Source organism: Nicotiana sylvestris, chromosome 6, assembly GCF_000393655.2.
Source record: "Nicotiana sylvestris chromosome 6, ASM39365v2, whole genome shotgun sequence".
Lineage (NCBI taxonomy): Eukaryota > Viridiplantae > Streptophyta > Magnoliopsida > Solanales > Solanaceae > Nicotiana > Nicotiana sylvestris.
Genome location: NC_091062.1, coordinates 18,345,425 through 18,357,744, shown reverse-complemented (window position 1 = coordinate 18,357,744; position 12,320 = coordinate 18,345,425). Strand labels below are relative to the sequence as shown.

Below are 12,320 nucleotides of genomic sequence, written 5' to 3'. Positions count from 1 at the left end.
CAAAAATCAAAATCTAATTGACACAGAATGCGAGGATTATCACGAGTGTGTATAAAAAGGTTCTGTAATTTTTAGGGAGAACGAAGAGAGAGGCGAGTGAAGAGAGATTAAGTATGCTGGGAAAGAAGAAAGAAGAAAAGAAAAAACCCTAGAAGTATGTCTTTAATAATGAGCTAAAGCCTGAAAAGTTTCTTTCAAATTATATATAACCTGGGCCAAATCAAGTAAAGACTTCAAACCTAGGCCATTTTTAGTTGGGCTGTTATGCCAAGTGATTAAATACGTAATTCTTTCTTATAAAAACTCAAGCATGACTTTATTCGTTGACATGTTTATGAATAACTCAAGTGCTTACAATTAATAGGCAGAAGAGACGAAAAGTAAGAGAGACAAAAATTGAAGAAATAAAAAAGGAATAGAATTCAAATTTTGCGGTTATTTTCTCATATAATATACAATCAAATTATGTGAATACCAAAACCAAATTAACAACAACCTCGTTCATATATTCAAACAAATACCAAACCAATACTCAAAATTAATGTCATCAACCAACCATTGACACCAATAATCATAACTCCATTATTATCCGCCGTCGCATCCGCCGGCACGTCACCGTCGTCGTCGCCGGAATTCGGCTCCGGTGCAGTATCCTCAGAATTATTATTAAAAATAGACTGTGCTTTAAACAATTCACTTGGCTGCAAAACTTTGTCAATTTTATAAACAGCTAATGGCTCCTCATCTAATAAAGTTCCAGTAATTTTTGCTGTCACAATATTTGTGTCTAATTTAACATTATCTCCATCATTTTTCACTGAAAAATCGTACTTATTATTTTTACCTTTTGTTGTTGCCATAGTATTTATAAATCCATTTTTCGACCTCAACATACCTAAAGAATGATAATCTGGAATACCATGATATAATAATAAAGAAGTTTGTCCATTTTTCGTTAAATTCTTGTACTTAGGTAAAAAAGTGTTCACGACTTTATCAATCGGGCAAAAAACTGTTAAGCCATTTTCCATAATATCTGTAAAAGTTTTGGTAATATTTGATTTTTCTAAAAGTTTGGCAAATTCTTTGCAGCCTTTATTAGTCATTAAATCAATTATGTCAATTTCTGCTGGAGCAGATACTGGAGCTTCTGCTTCTGAAGATTGAATAATATTGCTGATTTGTATGACAGAGATATTGTAAGGGATTTCTTGAACGGACTTGACGAAACTAGCAGAAAAATGACCGTCGTTTTCTTCTGTGGTGAACCCCACATTTTTACCTTTCGTGTTGGTAATGTTGATGTACCCTGATGTCCCCGGGGCCTCACCTGCAGAGACGGATTCAGAATTTTTAAACTTAATAGGTTTACAATTTTGCATTCTTTGAAAAATATGAATTTAAAACTTAACGTTTATGTTATTTATATATATGTTCACACATCTATTGTATATCGAAGGTTTAAGATAAATATCGTGGATTCAATTGAACATAGAGGTGACAAATCAACTAACTTTTCTATATCTCGCTAAACTCTGATTTATGACATGTTTGTTGACTTGACCTAACGAGTTGAACCTGAAATAACTCATCTAGCTATTGGGTCAAAATGGATCAAATTTGTGTAACCCAATAAGTCAAAATGCAACTCAAATCTAAACATGCAATCTAGTTTGGAGATTGAGAATGCTGTAAATTTGGAAAGAATTTAAGTTAGTAACTAAAGAAAATAAATTAACTTTCACTTTCTTTATTGAAAAGGAACAAGGTAAGAGAAATCGAGTCATATTGAGTTGATTGAATTATGACCTATTATTTTGACCCACATTGATCTAACACATTTTAACCGAACAAGCACAATAAGTTAAATTTAAAATCAGAGTGACAACCTACTATACTCGGGTGAAGTTAAATTGGACTAATAGTATAAAATTTCTTTACACTTTCAACACTTATATATAACTTGAATTTTTTATTTAATTGGTTTAAGTTTGTGCATTCTATGGATTCAAAACATAATATTTTGTACTTATTTTCAACATTTTTCACATATATATCTATATTATGAATATGCTGACTCACCTGTGGCTTGGAAAAGGGTGGCAGTGAGGGTTGTTCCATTGGTGATCTTATGGAGTTTCTTGGAGCTAAAGTAATCTGCAAAAACATGGAGAGAGAGGACATTCTTGAGAGTGTAAATGGACAAGTGTTTATCGAGGAGGTCATCCATGGCGGCATTGTCCACCGCGCAAACGGTGATGGTTTGACGGCGGTTGATCTCAGAAGCTAAGTGAGTAAGAGTTAAATAGCGGTTAAAGGTGGAGAATTCGTGGTGTTTGGCGAGGATTTGAGTGATATTGTGGGCGGAGGAAGTAGTGGTGGTGGAGAGAAATAGTAGAAAAAGTAGAGACAGAGAGAACATCGGCAGTGAGTGCTGCATTTTTATTTCGTAATTTAGACGATGTAAGTTCTGAAGAAAAGAATAGAAGAAGAATCGGAGATGCATTAGTTATTTTTGGAGAAGGGTTTATATGCAATATGGAATTTGGTAGTGTTGTTAAACTAGAGTGCGACAAGACTCTAATGTACTAGCTTTGTTAAGGAATTAGTTACACCAATTACATTTACTATAACTTTATAAGCACTTTACAAACATGACTAAGAAAAATTCAAATTGAAATGTATTATATGAAGTAGTTAGTTAATTATTAGTCAAATGATGTTACACATTGAATATAATTAACACCTTGTGTTCCTTCCTAGGATAAAAAAAAATTGTTCCACATCCACGTTCTAATTATATATCCGCAAGCGTTCTCTTGACTTAATTAGTTTAATGTTGACGAAAATATGCAATATTCTAACGGGCGTGTTGGGCGTGTGAATAATAAAGTTTCACATAAAAAGTAAAAAAGAAAAAATAAGTTACTTGTAAGAAGTTAGATACTTTTAATGGTGTGAGGTCTTTTGAGAAAACTGTCGTTTAGCCCAAAGCAGACATTTTCACACCATATTAAGAGTATCTTTGAATCGTTTTAGCCCAACAGGATGCTCCGTCGTAAATTGGCTCATTGGAAAAATATTTTCAATGGATTTGTCAAAGATTCGTGTTTTATAGTAGCGAAATACATATATGCTTTGGTGAATATGTACCGGGAACCTGTATATTGTTCCGATTAATACAAAACGTGCTAGGTAGATCTATTTTTTTTTTTGCCAAGTAAATTTTTTTATTTCACAAACCAAGTATAATCTTTACAATTCTCGTTCATTAGGATCTTGGACATCATGCCCCAAGTCCTATACTCTTTTGTTTCCCCTAATTACAAACAAAAAAAAAAAAACAGCAAACAGTCTACTACTAACTCATAGTCTAGGATACTCCTTCATCTCTTATAACTTCCTATCTAACTTCTTGTATTTACTTCCACGACTATGAATTTCTTGTGCTATTACCCGTATAATGGCCTCCTTCTGCCTAGCTTTCCCTTGAAAAATCCTCAAGTTCCTTTCATGCCATTTGTGATAGACACATGCTGCCAAACATATTCTATATATACATGAATTTGCAGATTTTCCCTTTGCATGCACCTCTGCCCATTGAACTTTTTCATACCACCCTTTTACTTTCCTTTGGATTCCTTGCCTTTCCAATAAGCTATCCCAAATTTGCGATGCCATTCCACATTTAAAAAATAAATGTTCTGCATTTTCTGGTTCTCTTGTAGACAATGGACATGATAGATCATCAACTAGACTCCACTTTGTCACTCTATCTCTTGTTAACAGCCTTTTATGTAGGTTTAAGTATAGTTTGAACAACCATCTAGGAGCTCCATAGTTGTTACAGATTAATCTTCTCCATGAGCATTTTGGGTACTCACCCTGAAACTTCTTATACATCTTCTGTATGGTGAAGCTTTGCATCTGATTAAGCTCATCTTCTTGTATCCCCACTTCTTCCAAATATTCAGCAGCCTTAAGTATCTTATGTGTGTCACGACCCGGAATTCCCACCCTCGAGAGTCGTGATGGCGCCTACTCGTAGAAGTTAGGCAAGCCATGAACTTAGAAACCACTAACTCATTCGTTTTTATACATGTTTTGCCAGTTAAATTATCAATGATTAGGCATTTAAATAACAGCGGAAAATAAAATTTAGCGGAAGTCTTAAATAAATATGAAACCCAAATATCTAGAAACCAATACATGTCTCTACCCAGAACCTGGTGTCACATCATCTACGGATTACTAAGAATACTACATACATCAATTTGAAAGAAAGATAACACTGTCTATCTCGAATACATGAGATAACAGAATATAAAATAGGATAGAGTAGACGCCGGGCCTGCGGACGCCTGCAAGGCTACCTCGGTGTCTAGGTGGACTGAAGGCTGGCTCCCGAGCTAATGTTGCTGCTCAAACACTGCTCCGGTATCTGCAAATAAGTGCAGAGTGTAGCATTAGCACAACCGACCCCATGTGCTGGTAAGTGTCTGGCCTAACCCTGGCGAGGTAGTGACTAGGCTAGGACCAGACTCTAGATAAACCTGTGCAGTTATATAATATATGGCGGAAAAAGTAAACAGGTAATAAGCAATCAAAGCTGGGGAAGGGGAACATGCTTCGGGGGTAGCAGATAAAACAGAATATCAAAGAATAATAAGGAAACTACAATTTAACTTCTAAAACGGATAAAAAGAAATAAGGCAACTTTCACTTTCAGTTTCATCTTGTTGCAGGCGTGCAACCCGATCTCATTTCTCATATCTTGTGGTAGGCATACCACCCGCTCCCATTTCATCATATCTTGTGGTAGGCGTACCACCCGCTCCCATTTTATTATAGCTTGTGGTAGGCGTACTAACTCAACAACTTCATACGAACTTATCCGTGCGATCAAATCGCCAAAATAACCTCAAAAACAATGAATCAAACCTCAAAATCAAAGGATTTTTCTCAAACTTCATAAAACATCAACTTTAGCAATTTAGGTCCGAATCACGTCAAACGAACTCCGTTTTCAACCAAATTTTACAGAAATGACTTAAACCATATATAAGACATGTACCGGACGCCGAAACCAAAATACGTGCCCAATACCATCGCTTTCTAATCAGATTTCATTTCAAAATTCCTTAAATATTTTCAAAAAACAATTTTACTTAAAAATTCATTTCTCGGGCTTGGGACCTCGGAATTCGATTCCGGGCATACGCCCAAGTCCCATATTTTCCTACGGACCCTCCAGGACCGTCAAATCACGGTCCGTTTACCCAAAATGTTGACCGAAGTCAAATTTATTCATTTTAAACTCAAATTTCATCATTTTTCATAGAATTTCATATTTAAGCTTTCCGGCTACGCGCCCGGACTACACATGAAAATCGAAGCGACTTTAAATGAGGTTTTCAAGGCCTCGGAAGCACATAATGCAATTAAAAACAGGTGATGACCCTTTGGGTCGTCACACTGTGCAATCCACGATACCTGCATTAGTTTGCTCTTCCACATACTAGCTCTCCTTCCATAGTAACAATGTATCCACTTTACCCATAGTTTGTCCTTCTTGTTGCATATATTCTACAACAATTTACACTCAGCTGCCTTGTTCCACAATTGGATGTCCATAATGTTCATCCCCCTGCTACTTTAGGCATATAGATTCTATCCCAAGCAATAAGTGCCCTATTTGATACATCAACACCTACTGTCCAGAGAAACCTTTTACATACACTGTAAGCACGTGATTTTTGCTTCACAGACAATCGCTCCAAAAGAAAATAAAAATAGTGACAAATGACTTCGCTATACAATTGTTCGAGTTTTTCGTGACATGTGTTGTTAGTCATTTGTGGGTCTGTCCATTTTGCATTTAATCATTAACAAACAAAATACAAAATATGTATGTCAGGGTGATCAAACCATAATTCGGTCAGTAAAAGAAAATTCAAAAAATATATATGCATCTTTTAGTCTAGGTTGTGATTTAACCATTTAGATTTTTTTTATGTGTGTAAATGATTGTGTTAAGTATTGATTAGTTGGATGTGGCAAGTTCATTTTTATTTAATTGTATTTTAAAGAAAAATTTTTTGGAAAAAAAAAAGAAAAAGAAAAATGCATATGATGTAGTAAATCGGACTTGGGCCTATTTTGAATTGAGGGCCAAGTCCATCCCACTTCAGCCACGACCAAGGACCCGGTCCAGACCAGGCCTGCCCAGGCACCTCCCGAAACGACGCCGTTTCAGGCAAATCGATCTGAGCCATCCAAGCCTCTTGATCCAACGGTCCACATACGCACCCGTGACCCGACCTGGTTAGCCGGTCCAACCCAATCCATCCCTTAAGCCCAAACGACCCCGTTTAACTATCAAACGACCCCGTCTCATTTCTCACCATCAGATCCAAGCCGTTGAGATCATATGATCTAACGACTCAGATCCAATCCCATACTCCGTATATAAGCCTTCCCTTACACCCCACGCCCCCTATACCAACACCCCATCCCATCGTCCCCAAGCTCAAACCTGAAACCCCCAAACCCTAGCAAGCCGCCCTAGTTTCCCTTCCACCAGAACCCGGCGGCATGAACGCCGATGACCACCCCCTTCACACCCCTGAAGCATCCAACCACCCTGAACACGAATCCACTAACCATGAACCTCGAATCACCTCCTATCGTCTCGAATCTGGATTTGAAGATTCGAGACAAAACTCGATCTATACCAAACCTCACCATCTTTGTACCAGACACTCCCCTGACCCTCCTCGTGACCAAACCAAGCTTGGTTTGGTCCGAATCTACCCACAACTCCTAAAAAATTAGATCTGAAAATCTAGACCTTAGAACACATGCACCTGGGAAATCAGGCCGGTCTTGAAAGGGGTTTTGAGGTTTAATGGATCTTGACCAAGGTGTTCTCATGTGAGAACACCCTGGTTAAAATTTGTTCAGCCTCAAATGGTCAAAACTAAGTCGGAATTGGGCCATTTCGGTTTAAACTTCCCCAGTAAGTGTCCTCTCTCCTTTTTAGTTTTGGTTGAGTTTGTCAGCATGATTTGTTGTTGTGAGTATTTGTTATTGTCTGCTACTTTTTCTGTTTTCTTCCATCTCTAGCAAAGACCTTTTATTTGGTCGATTGATTTTCTATATGTGTGTTCTGAATGTACTCTGTGATATACATGTTCGTCGATTAGATTAATCGTCAAATAAGTTAACTTATATAGGTTCCCAGTGATTGACCAAAGTTGTCCGAAGCCTTTTAGGTCCCTGAACGTATCGTTTATATGAGCGACTGATTATTACTTGTTATAATTAGTATAGTCGACCTGATAAATGTCGTCGGTTAACTTCCTACGACTGAATGTTCAAATATTCTAATATGTACAACCTCACTTGATTGAACAGACCTGTATTGTGAAATGAATATTGGACATTATCTGTGAATGCTAGTTTGTAACTACCTTGTAAAAAAAAACAATTAAAAGGATCAGGCTAGGGCAATTCTGAAATTGAACTTCCAGAAGTTCAAAAATGCCCTGATACCGCAATGGGCAGGGCAGTAATAATCAAGGGCTAACAAGGGTATTCTGGGGTTTGAAAAGGACAGAAAAGATTAGTTTAAATGAACTGACAAGTAGGGTACTGAATTAGGATTAAATTAATGCCAATGGGGGACCAGACCTAAGAGTATGGGAATTAATTGAGTACTTAACTAAACCCATAACCCTTGATTAGAGTAATGAGACAGGGCATGGGGGCTGATTAAGGATTCCGAGAAAGATGCCTTTAGGCATGGGGAGTTAAGGGGTATGGGCAGATTGCAAGTTGCAGGATCCAGGCAGCTTGACTGCACTGGGTTATTAGCTTATAAATAAGCTGTTTCAGAACATAAAGTGGGGGGGGGAGTTTTTAGTCTGGAGAGGCTGGAACTTTTAGTCTGAAGAGAGGTCTAGTGAGTTTAAAAGAAAACTGAAAAACATAAGGTAGTTTCCAGTAAACATTGTAACCAAACACTGTCTGAAAGTTGCATAAGAATTTATATTGGTCGAGCTGTCTTGGCCAAGTTCGGTTGTTTGCATTGACTGAGCTGGTTGTGGTTGTTGAACTGCTGGTGTTGCTGCATTGAACACTCTTTTACTTCTGGTGTTTTATTACTCTTCTTCTGGGAAACACTTGTGGGTTTGGTTTGTTGCTGTTTGTCTGTGGACTGTGGACAACACTTGGATTGTTTATTTGTTGCTCGACTCCTTGCTGAACTTCATCATTGTTGGCTGGTTGTTGTTGCTGTGTTGTTGCTGTGAATCTGCTGTTGCTGTGTTTACTACATACTACTCAGCTGATCCTCTTCCTTCTTCTTCTGTTCCTCTACACCAGGTACACAACCAAGGCACTATCAAATGTAATCGGAACATTGAGCATGAATGCAAAAAGAAAAGACCTGAAGTTGATTTTCATACATAGATTGTTATATTAGATATCATGTACTGTATGATAATTTTCATTCTTGTGTTGACAATAGAAGCAGCCTGTATGCCCAGTGTATATCAATATAGATTAGCTAAATGGTACCTTACATATGTATGCTGATAGGTGATAATATGCTCAATGAATTAGGTTGCATCTCAGATTTAGTTTACTTTGCGGTATATGCTGTAATGTATGCCAAGCATGAAAACTGTACATCATGGGTTAAGTTCTTCCTTTTCTGATTAATGGTCTCATATAACTAGTAAACCACCTGTTAAGACAAAGAACACAAAACTTGCAATCTCAACCTCATGAAGGTCGAGTTCAGGTCAAAAACAGGCCAAGCAGGCCTGCTTCGAGCAAGCAGTGGCCCAGGTTTGGCCCATCACGCATGGGTTGGATTTGGGCCCGTGATTATTTATTCGACTGACTGTGCACGCAGACTCGTTCCTGATTTTTAAGCATTTCCGAATTCTGTTATAAATAACTTGCAAGCATGTAATTAATTAGGACTATCTACTGTTTTCAATTGATAGAGACAAACACGACAAGAAACGTAGTTGCTATAGGATATCCTTTTAAAATAAGAACGAGATGAGCCTCGACGAAAATAAACAAAACGCACAGGCTGCGGGGCCCTCGTTAAACGTATGGTATCGAAGCATTCAGTTTCCAGGATGGGTCGTTTAGCAAATTCCACGGTCTTACCCAAAATAAATACGCTAGTCGCTTTAGGCGCGTCTTTAATAATTTAATTTCCTTAAACTCGGGTGCGCATTGATGTGACCCAAATCCAAATCTCAACGGAGTCAAAGTGTGTCGACGACCACGGGTACATTGATTGTAACGCGGTTCGAGATACATTTTCACAACGTTGCAATTTCTGATAAAAACAGTAAATGATAAAAGCGGTTAAGAGTCAAATTTTGCACATAAGTTCACACTTGTATAAAAATCAGATAATCAAGCCGAATATAACAGTTGAGCGACCGTGCTAGAACCACGGAACTCGGGAATGCCTAACACCTTCTCCCGGGTTAACAGAATTCCTTATCCGGATTTCTGGTACGCAGACTGTAATATAGAGTCATTATTTTCCTCGATTCGGGATTAAAATTGGTGACTTGGGACACCCTAAATCTCCCAAGTGGCGACTCTGAAATAAATAAGCAAATCCCGTTTCGATTGTCCTTTAATTGGAAAAAACTCCCTTGCGCCCCCTCGCGGGTGCGGAAAAAGGAGGTGTGACAGCTCTGGCGACTCTGCTGGGGATCATAAAACCCAGAAACACTGGTTCAGGGTTAAGAATTCGAGCTTAGAATAATATCTGTGTTAATTGGCTTTATTTATTATATGATTTTCAACTGTTTATATGCTAATATGCTAAATGTTGCTTTTTACCGCTTTAATATTATTTGAATTGTGAATATATACAACTGCTACGAAACCCCCTTCTTTCTGAGTCTTCTGAATTTATGGTGTACACGTGCGCGTGACCCACCTTTCTGTTAAAGTCATACCAAATAAGACGGAGTTGGGACAAGTAACTAGGCCGGGTAGACTTTCGTGCTCCCGGTACGTTGCCCCCGCTTCGGCTCAAACTGTCTGTTTGGGTAAGCCAGGTTTAGAACAATCAACCTCAGGTTTTGCACTTAGAATGACTCAGCCATGTACCGGATCCCTAGTAGGAACGTTTATTTGCATCATGTGCATTTGACTTAGGGGACTCAACACAGGGGTTGGGTCTGTCTAAGACAGGTGAACCCGAAATAAAAAGACCATCCTGATGCATCCTACTTGCTATATGTGCATTCATTTGCCTCGAACATGCTTGCTGACCGGCTTAAATGAAATCATGGTAGGAGCTGAGGAATAAAATGAGTTTTTTTATATAACTAAAATATATATATATATATATATATATATATATATATATATATATATATATATATATATATATATATATATAATAAAAAATAAAATATAGTTTTCAAATCTTGAAATAAAGGTATTTAATCTTGAAAGGTATTTAATCTTGAAAATAGTTTGAAAAATTCCCAAAAATAGTTTTAAATCTTGAAAATAGTTTCGACTGAAAATGATAAGAGTATGTTTTCAAAATGAGTCTTGACTTTATCAAATTAAATTTCAGATACAAAATGAGCACCACACAAAACCCCTCCTCCGCAAATACAGAAGAGTTTCTGTTCCAGCTTCAAATGTGGTGGTGTAAATTAGGCGAAGATGGTCAAAAGTGGGTCATCAAGCATTTGGGAAATCTCCCGGACATTATGAAAGTTAAACCCCGTGATGATCTGATTGCGGCATTAGTAACTTTTTGGGACCCTGTTCACAATGTCTTTCGTTTCTCTGACTTCGAGCTCACTCCTACATTAGAGGAGGTAGCTGGATATGTTGGTTTTGACGGAAGTTTAAGGAATCAAAGCTTGATATTCACGAAGGCTCCCTCGGTACATCGATTCTTCGGTCTTCTGAACATCAGCAGTCAAATCAGGAAAAGCAATGTCGTCAACGGATGTTGTTCTTTCAACTTTTTGTATTCAAGGTTCGGAAAGTCAGATGGGTTCGAAATTCATGAGAAAGGCCTTACTAACAAACAAGACAAAGACGCATGGCAGGTTCACCGTCGCTTCGCCTTCATGGTGGCTTTTCTAGGAATCATGGTCTTCCCGAAGAAAGAGCGAACAATTGATATTCGCACCGCAAAGGTTGTGCAAATCCTCACCACCAAGGAAAACCACACCCTTGTCCCCATCATTCTCTCAGACATTTATCGGGCTTTGACTTTATGTAAAGCAGGAGTGACAGTCTTCGAAGGATGCAAAATTTTGTTGCAAATGTGGTTGATTGAACATCTCCAACAACAGCCCAAGATCATGCAGTATGGGCCAAGCAACGATAATTACATCGAGGGTTATGAGGAAAGAGTGAAAAGTTATCAGGTTCCAGAAGGGATAGAAGCATGGGTATCTCGGCTAAGGGCTCTAACGGCAAATCAAATTGAATGGACTCTGGGATGGCTACCTATGAGGGAAGTGATACATATGTCAAAATCAAGTAGTTATCTGCTACTATTGGGATTGAGAAGCATCCAGCCATACGCGCCATTGAGAGTCCTAAGACAACTAGGAAGATATCAAGTAGTTCCTGATGATGAAGATTTGAGTACACAAAAAATCGAATTACACCCAGAGGCCACTATTCCTGAGGCGTTACTTCAGCAGATATGGAATGGATGTCGATACCTAAAAAGCGATACTCAAGTCCCAGACACTACAAAGGGTGAGATAAATCCTAGATATGCAAGGTGGTTCGAGAAACGGTCTCGCGTGGATGATGTACCAGAACCTGAGCTGAGAAGGCCAACTAAAAGACCCCATATTCAAAATTTTAATGATAAAATCCAAGAGCGGTTGATCTGGGGAGAAAAAGAGAAGGGGTACAAAGCAACTATCCATGCCCTAAAGGAAAATCTAAGGAACCTCAGTCTGGAGAAGGACTTGCAAGCACAAGAAGCTGAAGGCGAGAAAAAGAGTTTAGCCTGTGAGAATGAAAGTCTTCATGCTCGATTTCTGAAAATGAAAAAGGCTTATGAAACGCCAATGAGGAATTGGAAGGATCAAAAAACCATCGCCAATCTTTTTGAAAGAATGCAAGATTATGATTCCGTTCTTGCTGCAAAAGAAAGGGCGTTGAGCAAAGCGAAAGAAAGGATCCAACAGTTAAACGAAGAAGCCAGATCTGATAAGGAACGCCAAGATAGGCAATCCGAGAAAGACAGGGCACAATTCAAGAAGGAAAAAGACCATTGGATACGATCA

The 12,320-nt window shown here is 38.3% G+C and overlaps 1 protein-coding gene across 1 annotated transcript; it reads right to left on the bottom strand.

Moving 5' to 3' along the window:
- Positions 1-405: 405 nt before the first annotated feature.
- LOC104239059 (fasciclin-like arabinogalactan protein 2) lies at positions 406-2,591 on the bottom strand. Its single transcript, XM_009793909.2, has 2 exons — positions 2,083-2,591; positions 406-1,330 (listed from the first exon to the last, which is right to left on the bottom strand). Exons 1-2 carry the CDS (start codon positions 2,504-2,506, stop codon positions 510-512), a joined length of 1,245 nt encoding a protein of 414 aa, XP_009792211.1. The 5' UTR covers positions 2,507-2,591; the 3' UTR covers positions 406-509.
- Between the last annotated feature and the right edge of the window lie 9,729 nt (positions 2,592-12,320).

Bases quoted from the DNA above. Each gene is read 5' to 3' on its own strand.
- LOC104239059 (XM_009793909.2), bottom strand. From the start codon at position 2,506: ATGCATCTCCGATTCTTCTTCTATTCTTTTCTTCAGAACTTACATCGT. The intron at 1,331-2,082 runs GTGAGTCAGCAT...CCGTCTCTGCAG, and splicing joins CACCCTTTTCCAAGCCACAG to GTGAGGCCCCGGGGACATCA.